At 45.4% G+C, this 18,746-nt stretch overlaps 1 protein-coding gene across 1 annotated transcript in view; it reads right to left on the reverse strand.

The window, feature by feature from the left end:
- Nucleotides 1-270: 270 nt before the first annotated feature.
- MORF4L1 (mortality factor 4 like 1) overlaps nt 271-18,746 on the reverse strand; it is a 64,832-nt gene continuing 46,356 nt past the window's right edge. Inside the window, exons 10-11 of the mRNA XM_068122567.2 lie at nt 6,491-6,575; nt 271-4,204 (exon numbers count right to left, since the gene is read on the reverse strand). Of these exons, the coding sequence (XP_067978668.1) occupies nt 4,120-4,204; nt 6,491-6,575 (170 nt within the window). The 3' untranslated portion in view covers nt 271-4,119. The remainder of the gene's footprint in view (nt 4,205-6,490; nt 6,576-18,746) is intronic.

Genomic DNA, 18,746 nt, shown 5'->3' on the forward strand with positions numbered 1-18,746 from the left:
GCGCCGCCTGGCCGATTCAAAACCCCCCAGAGCATCACAAAAAAGGCAGGAAAGGCTGGAGGGATGGGCTTGGACCCATCATGCTTCCGACATATTCTCTGCCAAGTACTTGCATGGCTCAGCAAAGACAGCTTACCCATGTGCAACGTGCAAGATCACGTGATAATCAATATCACACGCAAGTCGTGCTCGACTCGTCAGCAAGAATTCTGCCTGGGTTTGTCTTACAGATTACCATCTTCAACTTGATGTTTGGGGAAAACAAAGGAAAACGTTTTTCATTTTAATAACAAAATATAAAACACATTACATTCGGAGCAAGAAACAAATACTGTATCTAGAAAGATGCACAGCGACCGAACTTGAGTGGTGAATATAAAGGACAAACCTGACATTACTAATGAATAGCCAAAGCACGTTTAAAAGAAAAACGATGTTGCAAAAAAAACACAGATGTCAACAAACCAACAACCGAAAAATACGAAAAGCTTTTGTACCAAGGATAACTCTCGAACACGTTGGCTCTTGCAAAACTGTTCACAAAGCGAATCAAAATGGTAATTAACTGTATACTCACAAAAATTGGGCAAATGAACAGGCATGGTTGATGTGAGAACAATTGGTGATCATCACAACGGAATCCATCACCAAGGCAACAAATTAACACTGTCCAACGAATTCGAATATCGAGATTGTAATTCTGTAATCTATGTTGTGGAGGAAGGCGACAGCACAGTCACATTGTGAACCTAAACGGTACATGGTGTTAACTTAGAGGTAAATTTGGGTCGATGCATTTTGGGTGAGAAATGTTTGATAAAATAAAGGATAAAACGATAAAATAAAGACGAAATGTTTTGAGAAATGTACTAGATAACGATATAAATAAAGAAAGGTGGAAGTGTTGAAAAAAGGAAAAATAATTAATACAAAAGGCATCTTTCAAAAGCTATGGCCAGTGAGCCAGAACACATCTGTGGATTGATTCCCTTCCCAAAGGGGTCGGCTGGCATTGCCAAAAAAAAAAAAATACTTGTGATGGCTGATGTCGGCCGACGGATACTGCAGTTCATAGTGCAGCAGCTAGCACTGATATGAACAGTGGGCACGTGTGTCTTTCCAAGACTTCCAACAAAGCCGAAAGTTCAATGGTAACTTTAACGTACATGTATGCAAGAAAGAAGGCAGCAGAAAAATGAACAGGCCTACATGCATTTGTAACAAAAAAAAAAAAAAGGGAAAAAAGTTTTAAATTGATAAATGAAATGATGTTACCAATAAATAGCACTCGTTTCTGTTATCATGGGGTCACCAAAAGAAAACAAATAAATTAAAAACCCAACTGTCTATCATGAACCAACTTGTGGCAAAAATGCACAAATCCCACCAAACAGGACAAGTGCAGCACATATGTAGGGTAGAGCAGCCAAAGATGTGGAGGAAGAGGAAATTTTAAAAAATGAAACAAAAAAAGGGAACTCTTGTGCTTCGTTATTAATGTTACTGATTGAGCAACGTTGAGCGTCATCTTTATTGATGATTGAGCAATGTTGTGCATTGCGAAGTGTGGATTGACTTGACCGACACCAGCTGAAAGGTTACCAATCTCCAGGCCGGGCTTGATTAGGATTGTAATAAATAAGTTTCAGCTGTAATCACGATTTTAAAAATAAATTTGATCAGGAATATAATTAATTACACCTGAGCTAACCCAATATAATCAAGTGTAGATCTGCCAAAAAAAATTCATTGTGCTCCTAGATCATGGCCTCGGATGTATTTTCATTGGTGTGGTCTTTCATTTAATTGTCTGCTTTGGAGTCACTAGTGCAATATTGGTTGTGATGAGTCAATATTGACAACAGTAACTTTCCACAAAATAAAGGCAATGTCTACTATTGGGATATTTAAAGCTATGAGGGTCAGTCAATAAGTAACCTTAAAATGGCGATATCAATTCGAGAATGTAATGTGTGTAGTTGTAGACGACATATGTTATATCCATGGTTAAGTCATGTTTTGCCTGTTTTAGATCTGGCAACATTGTGTGTATGACGTCAGTCGAGCAGTTCCAAGATGGCGCCTCCCTTAGGAGCAAGCACCAGGGAGGAGCAACGTTCTGTCATCTGTTTCTTGGGAAGTGAGGGTGTGAATCCCAGGGAAATCCATCGCAGAATGAAGATGCAATATGACGACGCATGTTTATTGCTGCAGCAGGTGTACGACTGGGACAGGGAGTTTAAAAGTGGTGTGTCCAGTGTGGCAGACGCTGCTCGATCGGGCCGGCCTCACACAGCCGACACACCAGAAATGGTTGCAGGACTTAAGCGCGTGCCAAGGGAAAACCGTTGCATTACACTGGATGAAGTGGTCTCAGAATTGAACATTAGCCATGGTTCAGCACACCATATCATTCACAACGTGCTCGGGTTCCGCAAAGTGTCTGCAAGGTGGGTGCCTAGACAACTCACACCTGAACTGAAAGAACGGCGAGTGGACGCATGTGAAGAACTTCTGTGACGTTACAAAACAGAAGGCGATGCTTTCTTACAGCACGTAGTGACTGGGGATGAAAGCTGGGTCCACTACTTTCAGCCAGAAACAAAGAGAGCAGGCAAGCATGTTTTTAGCTACGACGAGCAGCTCTATGAGAGGACCGCGTTGTTCTTGTTGTTGGGGTGCCTTTTTGAATAGCGCATGCGCATACACTTGGACGTGAGTTGGTATGAGGTAAGAACAAGATTCTCTTCATGATTCCTCATCCTCATGATCCTCATGATTCTACACGTCGCAGCTGGTGATCACACTGTGGTCATTTTTCTCTTGTTCTTGTTCTGTTTGAATATAGGTCTAGGGACACTTGAAAGGCAAATATAGAAATAAACATATTGGAGGATAACATAAAGTTGCAGGTGGTCAAGGCAACAAGGTGGTATTTACAGGTGACAAAGATAATGCTCCTACTCCATGTCTTTGACTCCACACTGCAGACACTCGACTACAGTGACAAGCGAATGTGTCCGAAACAAAAATTGTGAAGGATCTCAATGATCTAACTGAAATGCTAGCATCCTTTGTCCAGTGATTCATGAACTCCAAGATGATCTTGCCATTCTTAATACAAAGTTCAAATCCAAAATAGTGGCCACATTAAAATCATGAGTACACACTCACTTCACCAAGTTTGAGGAGGAGGCCTTCACGCTAGGCTGCTGCCCTAGATTCAGGGTGAAAACTGGCCTGGTGTACACAAGAGGATTCAACTGAGCCGAAACAGGTCATTCTTCTGAAGATCACAGTTCTTGAACTTCCCTCTACAGCCCCTGAGGAAGGCTTCACAGGTTCCAACAACACCTTTCCATCAGAGGTTAAAGAGAGTACATCAACAGTTAAAAAAAGAGAACATCAGAGCTTAAAGCCTGTCAGAGAGGCAGAATCCCTTTCCTTTTGGAATGGCCATCAACACCAGTACCTGAAATGAGCTCAGATTGCCTATCAGTACTTTTAGGTTCCAGACTCCAGTGGAACGTCTGCTTTCTAAAGCTAGCAAGGTATTCCGTCAAGACAGGTCTTCATTATTGGACCGGCTTTCTGAAGAACAGATGCTTATCAGATGTAATATATGAAGATAGATATAATAGTTGTGAACATTAAAAAAGTGATCATGCATCTGTCATCAACTTCAATTGACTCCGAATGTCATTTGAGGTAATCAGCATCATCATCGCAACCATACTTTTGTACGCAATCAAGAACAGCCTTGTCAATTTCCATGAAAGAACCCCAAAAGCAAACCCCAAAAAATTACATTCCGTTAACTAAATGGAATATAGTCTATCTCTTTGAAACACAAACCTTTGTTCTCATAATAGCATCATCGTGGGAAATACTTTTCTTTTCTTTTTTTTGTCTTTAGAAGCAGGAGAGTTGAGCCATTCATGAAAATATCTCAGAAAGAAACGTTAAAATAAAACGTCTTTTAACCTTTGCATCTCAGTATGAAAACATTGGAATTGATATAAACTACAATTAAATAAACAGCTTCAACATATTGTGCACATTCATAGGGAGCAGGGTTTTCAAAGTGTCAACTCAAATACAGTCTCCTTTCTGGCTTTCTCAAACAGCCTTGCGATGGTATTCAGGTGGAGCAACTTCATAATCATTGGCACTAAATAGTGCAGCAGAATTCTTCACCAGGTACCTGTAAGATCAGCAATACAAACTGAAGGATTATGAACGAACATGTACCTCTGGTGATTATACAAGCTTTTGAACAGGATACTCTTGCTGTAGCTTACAGTAATCTGATCTAAATATCAAGCAAGATAAATAACCATGGTTGATATTATGGCAGGTTCTCATTAAAATCAAGTCTGACAAAAATTTTGCAAATACAACTGCAAAAAACCCCCTAAAAATCAAAGGAAAACAAAAGCGAGAGTTGCTTTGCAATACAAGTCCCCTACCGATGTGATATTATCTCAGTCCAAAAAGGGTATCACTGTGAAAAATTGATGAAAACGCCATGAACCTTGAACTTAAGTAACCTATCTTATTATAATACAGCAAATCTATATAGTTATGTATGTTTGTATGTATGCATGTTTGTATATTTGTGACCAAAACGTCTTCTTCTTCTTCAAACAAAAATAACAACGAAAACAGTCCATGAACTCTTAATTTTGTATTGTTGCAATATACTTTTTAACCCTTAAGACTCCTGAGACCCGTCAGACTTTTGACGACCCTTTAAGTCCCCCAAGACCCTAAAGACCACCAAGACCCCTAAAAACCTAAAAGACCCAAAATACACGAAGACCCAAAATACCGTTAAAGATCCAGAGGACCCAAAAGACCCACAAAGACCCAAAATACCATGAACACTCAAAATACCCCGAAGACCCAAAATACCCCGAAGACCCAAAATACCCCGAAGACCCAAAATACCCCGAAGACCCAAAATACCCCGAAGACCCAAAATACCCCAAAGACCCAAAATACCCCAAAGACCCAAAATACCCCAAAGACCCAAAATACCCCAAAGACCCAAAATACCCCAAAGACCCAAAATACCCCAAAGACCCAAAATACCCCAAAGACCCAAAATACCCCGAAGACCCAAAATACCACAAAGACCCAATACCACAAAGACCCAATACCACAAAGACCCAATACCACAAAGACCGAAAAGACCCCAAAGACCCCAAAATATCACGAAGACTGAAAAGATGCAGACCCAGAACACCCATGTAATCATGCTTCAATAGCATGTAATTAATAGACATGCTTAGTGCAATTAATAGATGTACTCAGGTTACAATAGCATATAATTAATAGACATACTCAGGTTTCAATGGTATGTAATTATTAGATGTACTCAGAGGTTTCAATAGTATCCAGTAGACGCACTCTCGTTTTAATTGGATGTAATTAAATCAGCATAATCAGGTTTCAATGGTATGCAATTAACAGACGTATTCAAGTTTCAATGGTATCTTTTGTATTATAATGGAGCAAATGTATGTGGTTATGTATGTGTATTGGTGACCAAAACATCTTCAAATTTTCTTTAACAAGTTCCATAATGTTGTTTATGCATTTAAAGCTAACCTAAAAAACACATTCATGACTTACCCGTATTCATCAGCGCTACTTTGTTTTTTTACTTTGACTTCATTAATCGAGATCGTGAAATGGGCAAAATAAAATATACGACATAAAAACTCGGCCAGAAGTCCAAGGCAAGCGGTGCATCGAGAGCACATTTGCTCTGTGAGGATGGAAGTTCAACTTTCCCATCCAGTTTTTGATAAATTTGTATTGAACTTCCCTTCCAGCTCGAACTGATAATTTAAAATAAATAAAAATTTGTGCTCAGTTCCTTTGCATTTATACGTGTTGGGTTCTGACTTCTGATTTACAAAACTTATTTGGCAAACCTCCCCCATCCCTCTCCCCTCCCACCCCCCCCCCCCCCCTCTGAGAAAGCAGGCATGGTTAAAGATGCCTCTCCCTCTGAAGCGACGTGTGGTGAGGCGAGCGGGGCGTGCTGATCCACACTAGTCATAATAAAGCCCTATACCAAGTTTCAGTTGAATACGTTGAAGGTTATGGGAAAAAAAGGTCTGAAAAATCACAGGTGGGATGGACAGCTGGACAAAAAGACGGAGAGCAAACTTGAAAGTACCCTCTGGTTCAACCAGAAGGGGACTAATAAAGTCAGTCATGTTTATTTACCAAAAGGAGAAAAAAAAAGTGCAAAATGTGTGCAGGTGACGCAAATTACTTGATCTCAAAAAGTTTCATTTGATCTAATGAGGTACGGACAAAGCCATACCCATCCTTGTAAGGCCTGGAATATAAGCAATCGCATTTGCCGAATGAGTCTGACGCCGCATGAAGATGCTGCCAACGTGAGTGCTTTTACAGTGCATGGAAAAGTGTTAATGAACCACCTTGAAGCAACGGGATTTATGAAACTACTTACTTCAAGAAGTCATGCAAGAAGTTGAGCAGCAATGTTATTCCCTTCTCGTCGAGTGGCGTGTAGGACAGCATAGCACCGATGCGCACTGCCAAAGCACAGATTGAAGCAAAAATAAATGGAATCTTCAAAATACACAACCGGTTCTCAAAATCACATAGCGATAGTATACGGAATGTCTCGGCCAATGGTGTCTTGTTGTCAGGCGTTAACTCGGCTTGCGGCTTATGAATCCGGTTGCACATTACAGCTTACATCCGATAATCTGAACATCACAATTATGGTGAATAGCCATCCAATCGTATAGTGTGGACAACTTGCCGATTAAGTAACCACGGCAGACCACGGGGTTTGTCGATTTTGAGCAATTGTGACATGCCGCGCAGCCTAATGGAATTGGCTCATTCGTTTCTGCTTGGTTTGCAGTCACAGGCATCGATAACAAAAAGAGCAGCGAACAGTTAATGAACATTTGAATAAAGGACATTACTATTTTTAAACTGATTAAAAGACACTGGCTTTTCACATCACAGACCTCAACCTAACTCGTGCTAATTACTTCATCTCATGGGGTCGTATCAGCAAGGCAGAGGCAGGAGGAATTTATCAGTTACCATCAACGCTTCCAATAACAGTACAGTACTATCCTAGCATGTGGTGTTTTTGTTCTCGGCCGCCAATTTATTTAACATCAAACGTTTGTGATATTTTAACCAGCTGACCCTTTCTCTTCCATACTGCATAAGCTTTAACCTGTTGGTCTCCACAAGACTGCAAGAGTGACAATACTCTCATCGACGTATTCAACGACAATCTTTTCTTTGTCAAAGACAGCCTGGATTTTTTGTCAAATGTCCATTTTATAACTTCTTTCAAAGTTCTCTCATTAAAGGAGAATCACATCAGACATTTTTCTTGTGAAAAGGCAGCAACTATGCGTTTAGATGCACAATCATATTCCCCATAAAAATAGGGAAAACAAATCACTTTTTCTGGAGTAAATGCTATAATATCATAATGGTTGCCCTTTATAGCCAAAGATGGCCGTTCACACAACACACAAACACCTGGGTGCATGGACGTGCTTAGAGGGTACGAGTGGTTGTCAGCACAACAACCACACTGAGATAGCAAACAGGATAATCTAACGTCATGGAATACATGCGATTACCAGACGACTTGCTGACCGACTTTTGATGTTTGCTTTCTTCACCAGAGGTCACTATAGGTTCAGCTCGTCTTTCCTGAATCCTCGCTAAAGGAGGTAGGAAATATTTAAATAACTCTGAACCTGGTGAAAATTTATTATTATTATACTGAGCTCATTTTTTCCCGAGAAAGATGACTGCCTCTCCTCGGGCAATGCCTCTATCTCTCTTGAACGCACAGCTGAAGTCATTGTTGCAGGAATGGAGGCTTATATCCCCTTCTCTTTCAAGTCTATCTATCCCAGTGGTTCCAAACCGTTTTTCTGTCGTTTCCCCCTTCAACCAGTTCAACCGTCGGGATTTCCCCCCACCCCTCCCCCCCCCTTTATATATATATATTGTTGCGGTTGTGAGAATAAAGGTAACCCCCCCCTTGCACTCAGTGCACTACAACATGTAGCCTCGCTTAGTTCAGTTATTTCTTATTAAATGTAAGCATAGTTTCCTTTCCTGTGTTAGTATGCGTTGGAGCAGGCAGTAAGTGTAGGCTTCATTGTTCCTTGGGCTGGAATGCCAGGTGCTCCTTGGGCTGGAATACCATGTGCTACGCCCAGAACGAGTCTGGGAGGCCCGAGGGAGGAGCTACAGTGGAGTGGCCGGTAAGCGGCAAGCAGCCAATGGAAGCTCAAGGGGAGTGGCTAACAACGACAGCCAGGGGAGGAGTTTGGAACATTCGGGTGAGACTCTGGGGAGGGGCTATAAAACCTGGGCCGGATCCACGAACTCAGACTGCCCCCGAACTAGCTCTTTGTGATAGAGGTGTGGTTGGAACTCTCTCTGTGATCGAGGCTCTCTATGCACGAACTCTCCCTGCCCTGCGCTCTGCTGCCTGTTAATAGCGCTTGCGAGGACGATCTCTCCCGGGGCCACAGACGTTAACGATCACCCTGCTCTGGGATCCCTGCACGTGCCACGAACATCCCAGGGACACGCCGAACGAGCTGACCGGGGCGAACGGCGCCAACGGCCGTGCTTGGAGTGCGTCGTTCTTCTTCATCCTTTTCCCCGCGTGAGTAAGTGGGCCCTTGTCCGGGGATTAAGATAAGACCGATTAAGTTTCTGCTCTGTGTCTTTGCCCTGATCATTTGTATAAATTGTATAATAAACCTATGTTCTTTCGCATCCATTTGGCCGTTCACGTATTTTCCCACCATTGGCTTCGCATCGTACGAATAAAACCGCTCAATCGGGTTCAATAAGAATTAAAGGCACGAGTCAAGTGACACGCAAACCGCTCGGCGTATCAGACGAGCATGACTCGTGCGAGGTCCAGTCCCCGTTCTCGTGGCGGCGTGTGTCTAGAAGGTACGTGGGGATTCGACCCGATACCCTTCCGCACGCTCGCTATGGGGGTGGCGGCTCCGCAATCCGCCCCACGAGTGTAAAGTGGGTCGCGGCCTCGTTGACTCGAAGGCCCGAGGGGGAAAAGGGTTTAACCCCCCTCTGTACGTCGACAGGCCCGAGATCCGCAACAATATATATATATATTGTTGCGGATATGAGGACTGTATTTTTTTTATTGTGTGTATTATTATTATTATTATTGTATATTCTGCGCCTCCTGCCTCCGGAGCTGTGTAAAGGTCAAAGGGCGTCCCATAATTAGTCCATAGAGCACCCACACCACAGCTAATCATAGAATACCCCTGTTCAACAGTTATATCTTATTATGTGTTTTAGGGTAAGGCTGTGTCTCCCATTAATTGAAATACTCCATTGCACCAGTGAAAGAGATAGATTCCCTTCATTCCCACTCCCAAAATTTCCATTCCCCCTTTTCGTCAATTGCCAACTGCATTTGGGCGGTTTTCCCTTCATCCGCCATTGACCACGAGGCAGGGTTGGGGAAGAAAGGCGGGTCCCCACCTCGTCATAGAGGGGAGGAGTGAGTCAGCCCCACTCAACCAACCACGAACAAGGGGTTGGACTTGGAGAGGGTGTGGAAAGAAACATCGAGGAGGTTCGCGAAGGTTGAGGGGTGGGGCCTATATAACCCACGGCAGGGCGTTTCAGAGGCACAAGGGAGATGAGCTTTGACGACAGAGAGACGAGAAGAAGTCCAGGGTTGAACTGCAGCTCGAGCCACCGAAACTGCACTCACTGCAGCTCGAGCCATCGAAACTGCACTTGCTGCAACTCGAGCCACTGAAACTGCATTTGCTGCAGCTGGAGCCACCGAAACTGCAGCCACAGCAGCGTGAGGCCTGGACGGCAGTTTGGAGCAGGGCCGCGAAGGAGCGGCGGCTGCCCACGAGTCGATCAGCTGCAGAACTAGTTGGACCTCCCTATCCCGCCAGCCATCCACCAGCCACCCACCTGCCATCCCTATCATCATTCCCCGTGTAAGTGTGCTCGTAGTCTGTCTTTTGTCTTGTCCCTCCCTGGGTGTAACAATAAGTCTGTATAAACTAGTATTTTCACTGTGTCACCTGCGTCTCATGTGCTTGTAAATAAATGTGACTGCTGTCTTTTTGCTTATGTGTGTGAATAGTAAATAAATTTAGTAGTATTCCCAAACCTTTCTTTGCCTTCGTTTTCCTCTTTGCATTCGGTCGCTTTAGAGTTTTCCATATTGGGCAGCCGCGGTGCGATACGGCCAACGTTTGGGTGGAATCGGGTTCTAGTCGGGGAATAACTATTCGGTCGCGGTAATACACCACCGCTCGGTCAAAATAACATCTTAACCGCGTCCGTAACAATTGGTGTCGAGGAGTGGGATACGAGGCCCGAAGCGCGCTTAACGCGCTCAAAATTACAAGCAGCTGGAAATTGTTGTGTTTTAAAAGCAAAACCCGAATTTTGAAATCGCGCCATGGCTGGTCAAGGCGATCGGATGCCGGTGGGTGAGCTAGAGTAGGGGTTAGGAGTAACCCAGGATCAGAGGAACGAAGTAGAGGAGAACATTGGCAATGTGGTTGAGGGGGTATCAGACACACAAAATGGCGCTCTCGCGCACGTGGTTGAGGGGGCCACGGCCGCGGAACCAATGAGCGCGACCCAAATGCAAGCCTTCATGACCCAATTCATGGTGGAAATGCAGAAAAAAAACAATAGTGAGAAAATGGAAAGCAGAAAAATGGGGGCCCTTATGGACAGGCTAGAAGCAAAAATGGATGCTCAGAGTGAGCGATTGGAGGGCCAAATGGGGGTAATGAGGGACGGAGCGAGGGCTGATAGTGAGCGATCGGGGGGCGAAATGGGGGGCAAAATGGGAGAAATGGGGGGGAAAATGGGAGAAATGGGGGAACGGCTAGAAGCTAAATTTGAGGGGTTAGACAACGGGATAAAAGAGGTAAAGAATGGGTTAACGGGGGTGGAAAATAGAATGGCTGCCCAGGAGAATCAGTTAGAGGGGGTGAAAAATGGGTTAATGGGGTTAGAAAATAGGATGGAAGACAAATTGCGGGAAATAGGGGAGCAATCCGCCCGGGAAATCGAACAGATGGGGAACCAGATGGAGGAGATGAAAGAGGAGATACGACGAGGTGTAAGTGAGGAGGTCTCGGGGGTACGCGAGGAGGTAAAGCGAGGCGAAAAGCGTATAGAGAAAGAGGTGAGAAATGGAACGGCGAGGTTACAAGGGGGAATAGAAGATCTGACGGAGGAGGTGGAACAGCTGACAGAGGGACAAACGGAGTTAGTGGAGCAGGTTCAAAGGAACACTGCGGTACTAGGAGGGTTAAAAGCGACACAAAAAGACATTAAGAACGAATTAATAGCGACACAGAGGCAATGTCAGATGGTACGTGAGGGACTGACAACGAGGTTGGAAGAGGTGACAGAGGTAATGGAGACGAAGGACCGGCAGGTGAGGACGCACATAGAGACGGTCAAGGTAGCCTTAGAGGACGAACTTAAGGAGACGCACCGGGAAATAAAAGAGGTGAAGCAAAAATTAGAGGAAGTGGAAGAAGAGGTGAGTGAAATTAAGAAGAGACGGACAGAAACTAAGAGAGAAATACAGGAGGAGGTGATGGAATATGTACAAGGTCGGTGCTCAACTCATGATGTGCTGCTCACTAACCAAATAAAGAGTTTGCAGGTGGCGAAGGAGGTGAGGAGACGAGGTGCCAAGGTGAGTGGCGATATACGTGAAAATGCATATGATGTGAGGGGAGCTTCAGTCGGCTTGGGGGTTGTTGTGGACCCGGGTGTTCGTGAAAGGCCGTTGGTGAAGTGTGCGACAGGTCTGGTGTGCGAAAAAAGAGGTGTGCGAGAATGTCCGACCATGGGGTGTGTGAGGAAAAAGTGCGCGCCGAGGAGTGAGTGTGCTGTCGAGAGTGAGTCGGTCGTAGCGCGTGTGCGAGGGAGCACATGGAAGCGCGGTGTGGTGAGTGTTACGGAGGAAGTAACGAAAGAGTGTGCGCAAGAGGATGCACGAGAAAGGTGTGTAACGGACAGGTGCATGGGGAAAGAGTGCGCTGTCAAAAGTAAGGAAGAATGCACACCTGTGGTGAGTGTTACAGAGGGTGTAACGGGAGAATGTGCGCGAGAAAGGTGTGTAACGGACAGGGGCATGAGGAAAGAGTGCGCTGTCAAGAGTAAGGGTGAGTGCGCGACCGAGAGTGGAGGTGAAAGTAGTGAGAGTGACACGGAGCGTGAGTTGGTTGTGACAGGTGAGCGAGGGTGTACACCTGGAATGGAAGGATGCACACCTGGAATGGTAGAGCGTGTATGGGAATGCACGCTGGAATTGGTCGTGAGGCATGTGGTTGGGTGTGCGAGTGAGAGCACACCTGTGATTGTCAGAGGAGGTGACCGAGGAGGGGGCGCGAAGAGGTGTGTTGGTGAGGTGTGCGAGCGACGAATGTGTGCCAAGGTGTTCGGTGGTCAGGTGTGTGACCAAGTCTGTGAGCGGAATGAGTGTACCGAGGTGTGTAAGAGAAGGTACGACGAGGAGCATGGGAACAGCTGGAGGTACGAGCAAGAAAGGGGTAGCGTATGCGTGTAAGCATGCAGGTGAGGCATCGACGGTAACCGGGTTAGCGGTTAGAACGACATTTAGCCGAATCGGGCCCTCGGTGCGTGCCGGGCTTCGCGTGCCGCGAGAACCAGCGGGGATCCGAACCGCGGCGGGTCCGAAAGGACCGCCGTACGCGATCCACTAAGCGGAGCGGGCAGCCCGATAGGAAGGGTCGTCATGGCGACCACTTTTTATTGAGACGTTCCGGCAGGTCGAGATCGGGCAATTGGATGGCTCCGCGCCGAGGTGGTGCGTGGGATCTCGGCACGGGTAAGCCCCCGTCCCTGCACCGAGTGCCGGACGCATCCAGCCGCCGGCACCAAAGAACCCGCGTTCATTGCTCGGCTGTACGAAGCCGGGCTGTAGACGTGAATTGGCGCACCGAGAGGAGCTAATAAGTAGACGGGTGATGAGGTTAGTGTTTTGGACCCAAAATTAGAAAAAGGCAAAATTTGATGATTGGCAAAGGATTGGCAGAGTGATGATTGGTAATGGTACAGTGATTGGCAGATGATTGGCAAAATTTTTGATTGGTTGAAATTTGGTGAGCAAAATTGATAGTGGGAACGTCCCCCATGTGGAGGGATGGGAACTCTGTCATCCCTCACAAGGGGGGCAAAGGAGCACCCGATTATGGGGTTTATGGCAGTGAAAACTAGCCCGGGTGGGTTAGGATATTGTGTGTAGGGATCTAGAAGAGATTGACATTAGGTAACGTTAAGATTAGTTAGTGACAAGGATACCTGTAGTGGGGACGCAGGTAGATTAGTGTGGATTATAATGACGTGGTATGTGCTTAGTTTAAAGGGAAGACGGGGAGCACTAAGTTAGCAGGGTAACAGGAAGTTCAGATGATGCCGTGTGAGTGTTGGAGGTGTATAGAAGTGTATTGTGATTGAACAGGTGTGATTGCACAGGTGTGCAACTGAACAGGTGGATGGAGCAGTGTTTGAGTGATGGTAATGGTGAGGTGTGTTGTGTTGACCAACTGGTCCAGGAAGAGGAAGAAGGTGCAGGTGGCACCAGGTGTGATTGCACAGGTGTGCAACAACAGGTATGAGGAACAGGTGTGTGGAATAACTGGTAGTGTGGAATATCTGGAGTATTGGAATGGATGGTCGTGGAGTGAGTATGAGGGAAACTGTGGAGTGGAGTGGATGGTGCGGAGGTGTGAATGGGGGAAGAGTGGACCCCCATCACGAATACCCGGGGCGGGTCGTGTAAGTGTTAGGTAGAGGGTACAGGTAAATTGTGGTTGGATATTGGCATCTGTGGTGCGAGGTGAAAGAATAGTATTTGGATGGGTGCATTAGTGTTGTGGAAATGGCTGGGCGTGTAGCCTGTTAGTGTGTGTAGTTGGTTTGGGCACTCCACCACTGTGAGGATGTCGGCCAGGTGAGGCCGCAGGTGGGCTCTGGGAGCCGGTAGTTGTTGTGGATGGGGCCTGAGGATCCGGAGGACGGACCCGGGTAGCCCAGTGCCAGAGGGCACCAAGGGGTGACAGAGCCAGGAGGGGCCTTCCCCAGTTAGTTAGGTTAGGGTGAGGAGCGAGGTAAGCTCGGGTGGCAACTGCAGTGGTGGAGGTGTGCAGGTGGGTAGACCTGCTGGGAGAGCTACACGTCACAGCCCAGAAATTGTGCAAGGGCACCGGGAGATGAATCGGGGGAGTGAGACCCCAAATTGAGAAGCACCACAGTTGGTCAATGGGAATTGGTTTTTAGAACCCATAGTGTAAGTGGCCAATGGATTGGCAGGGCAAGACCCCAGGTAGTGTAAAGTGTGTTAAAGTCATTTAGAGGATAGTTAGGATGAAGTCTCCTCGCACCATCTGCATCCACTCACCTGAGGTGACAGGTACTCCACACCATGCCAGGTTGTTTGATTATTTTTTATGATGCAAATGTTTGGATTGTGAGACGCATCATGACGTGGGTGCGACATTGTGCTTTGTTGTTCCATCTCTTCCTCCTTATGAGGATTGATGATGGCAAATTTTGGCTAGAGGGATTGTGGTGACGAATTTGGTATAGAGGAAATATGGGGAGACGTGACAGTAGCGACGGATTGGTAATGTGTAGATTTTGTACATATGGGGTAAGGGCAAGGGTAGTGTAGGTGACAGGGGGGTGACGTACGGTAGGGACGAGCTTTCTCACTTCGCCCTCCGTACGCATTTCGACTTGCATTGCCTTATTGATGTGTACCCTTGTGACCTTACCCCTCGCTCATTTGTCTCTTTTGTCTCCCACATGACCTGTGCGCCATTGGGCGCCGAGGGGAGCGTGCGTGAGTCCTCCATTGTGCGCCCGGAATTCCCAGAACCAGCTGTCTGCATCGATGCACCACATTATGGACCACATGCCTGTGGCCGAGCACCACTGATGGACCCCATGGGTTGGGGCATGGCCCCTCTGCTGGAACCGGCCATGAGGGCCCGAAATCTTGCTGGCGGACCTTGGCCACAGGGCACCGATGCCCCACAGGTGAACCACACTAGTCGGCCCTGTGGGCCATAAATAAAATAAAATAAAAAGGACACATTGGGCACACTTTATTGCAAATAGGCCGCCAGTAAGAAAATGAAAGAAAGACAACAACTGGAAGACAATAATAATAACCAGCAGAGGGAGCCGAAGAGCAAGAAACCACCTGCAGGGTTAGGGGTTGTTGATTTATTTTTATTATTGAACATTCATGAACACTGATGAACTATGGTGACTGCACCGATTGGTGCTTGAGGGTGCTTTGGTGCGTTTTTGGGTGCTTTCATGGTGCATTGATGCAGAGCAGACCGTCTTTCCCCCCCCCAGAAAGAACAATTACAGGTCCTGGGTTAGTTTTGTAAATAAAAGCAGAGTCAGTGTAAATAATGCTCCCCACCGTCAATGTATAGTTTGAAGACCATTCCGCAATTCGGTTAACTGTGGGCGTAAGTCTGTTAGGCAGGGTGCAATGGAGCAGCGGGACACATTTATTTATGTTTTAAAAACTGTCGCACTCAGGGTCAGGTTAAAAGTAGAGGGAACTACACCTACGTGTCACACTAAATAAAAGTTGTAGGCCCGGGCCGTGCCTAAGAGGAGGAGGGTGCAGTGTTGCGGATATGAGGACTATTTTTTTTATTGTGTGTTTTATTATTATTATTATTGTATATTCTGCGCCTCCTGCCTCCGGAGCTGTGTAAAGGTCAAAGGGCGTCCCATAATTAGTCCATAGAGCACCCACACCACAGCTAATCATAGAATACCCCTGTTCAACAGTTATATCTTATTATGTGTTTTAGGGTAAGGCTGTGTCTCCCATTAATTGAAATACTCCATTGCACCAGTGAAAGAGATAGATTCCCTTCATTCCCACTCCCAAAATTTCCATTCCCCCTTTTCGTCAATTGCCAACTGCATTTTGGGCGGTTTTCCCTTCATCCGCCATTGACCACGAGGCAGGGTTGGGGAAGAAAGGCGGGTCCCCACCTCGTCATAGAGGGGAGGAGTGAGTCAGCCCCACTCAACCAACCACGAACAAGGGGTTGGACTTGGAGAGGGTGTGGAAAGAAACATCGAGGAGGTTCGCGAAGGTTGAGGGGTGGGGCCTATATAACCCACGGCAGGGCGTTTCAGAGGCAGAAGGGAGATGAGCTTTGACGACAGAGAGACGAGAAGAAGTCCAGGGTTGAACTGCAGCTTGAGCCACCGAAACTGCACTCACTGCAGCTCGAGCCACCGAAACTGCACTTGCTGCAGCTCGAGCCACTGAAACTGCATTTGCTGCAGCTGGAGCCACCGAAACTGCAGCCACAGCAGCGTGAGGCCTGGACGGCAGTTTGGAGCAGGGCCGCGAAGGAGCGGCGGCTGCCCACGAGTCGATCAGCTGCAGAACTAGTTGGACCTCCCTATCCCGCCAGCCATCCACCAGCCAGCCACCTGCCATCCCTATCATCATTCCCCGTGTAAGTGTGCTCGTAGTCTGTCTTTTGTCTTGGCCCTGGGTAGTAACAATAAGTCTGTATAAGCTAGTATTTTCACTGTGTCACCTGCGTCTCATGTGCTTGTAAATAAACGTGACTGCTGTCTTTTTGCTTATGTGTGTGAATAGTAAATAAATTTAGTAATATTCCCAAACCTTTCTTTGCCTTCGTTTTCCTCTTTGCATTCGGTCGCTTTAGAGTTTTCCATACTGGGCAGCCGCGGTGCGATACGGCCAACGTTTGGGTGGAATCGGGTTCTAGTCGGGGAATAACTGTTCGGTCGCGGTAATACACCACCGCTCGGTCAAAATAACATCTTAACCGCGTCCGTAACAATATATATATATATATATATATATATATATATATATATATATATATATATATATATATATATATATACATATATATATATATATACAGGGGGCTGCAAAAGTAGGTATACAGTAAGGATTATACCAGTATTTCCAGGATTCATTTAATACTAGAATTCATTTAATTCATTAAAATCATTATTACCATTTTTTATATTTTTATTTTCGTAATTTTTTCTATAATACATCTATTATTTGCAGGTGAAGTGGAAATTTAACGATGGCTGGTAATTCAACGGACGAGGAGCGCAAATGGATTTTGAAACAGTACTGCAAGACAGAGAATAGTGAACGTGTGCGAGAGCAGTGGCGAGAAACATTTGCATCGCCTCCACCAACGAGGCTCACGATTTACCGGATACGTGACAAATTTGAGAGGATGGGGTCTATCCACAACTCGCCGAAGAGTGGTCGACCAGTCACCGTGACAACGCCAGAGAATGCAATGCAAGTTGCCCTGGCATTTACCCAGAGCCCTCAGAAATCGAAAAACAGGGCGTCATCTGAATTGGGTATTGAACGCAGATCGTTGGGTCGTTTGATGCACCATGCAGGACTGAAAATGTACGTGCCACGATTGATACATGGTTTATTAGAGGATGACGGATCGACGTTTACAATTTTGCGAAGCCATCCTGAACGAGGAACGAGAGGGTGACAGCATTCTGCGCAAAATCGTGTGAATTCAACCATGAAGCAAACTTTAAGCTATCGGGTGCCGTTAATCGGCACAATTGTGTGTACTACGCAACTGGAAACCCTAAAGTCACGATTGAGCAACAGCTCAATCAACCTGAGGTGACAGTGTGGGCTGGCCTGTCCTGCAAAGGTGTCGTTGGACCTATCATTCTGCACAGGACTGTCGATCAACACGTGTATCTGAACATGCTGACGGATACAATCATACCACAGGTACGCGAACAACAGCAGCAGGACGACTTCTACTTTCAGCAGGATGGGGCGCCACCGCACTTCGCACTCACTGTGCATGCGCTACTTGACAAAGAATTTCCCAACAGGTGGATTGGACGTCGGGGAGTCGTTGACTGGCCACCACGTTCGCCGGATCTCACCCATATGGACTTCTTTTTCTGGGGATGTGTAAAAGACAGGGTTTTCGCACGCAAGCCACGTTCTGTTGATGCCACGATTCAGTTCATACGGGAGGCTTCCCAGGAAATTGATGCTGATAAAGACCTTTGTGCCAGAGTGTGCATGGGTGTCCACACTCGACTAGTGGAGTGTGTGAATGCCGGGGGCAAACAGTTTGAACATTTGAGGGATTAATATGATTATTATTGATATGTTTATTATTGATATGTTATTATTGATATGCTTGTATAATCAATAAAATACGTTTTGTGCGCACGTTTTGTTTTTCATTACTGTATACCTACTTTTGCAGCCCCCTGTATATATATATATACTGTATATATATATATATACTGTATATATATATATATACTGTATATATATATATATACTGTATATATATATATATACTGTATATATATATATATACTGTATATATATATATATACTGTATATATATATATATACTGTATATATATATATATACTGTATATATATATATATACTGTATATATATATATATATATATATATATATATATATATATATATATATATATATATATATATACATATATATATATATATATATATATATTTCTTTTATATAGCGCTTTTCAAGAAGCCCAAAGACGCTTTGACAGAGTACAAAAAACAAG

The sequence above is a fragment of the Myxine glutinosa genome, chromosome 7 (assembly GCF_964187855.1).
Source record: "Myxine glutinosa chromosome 7, kmMyxGlut1.1, whole genome shotgun sequence".
In the NCBI taxonomy this organism is placed as follows: domain Eukaryota; kingdom Metazoa; phylum Chordata; class Myxini; order Myxiniformes; family Myxinidae; genus Myxine; species Myxine glutinosa.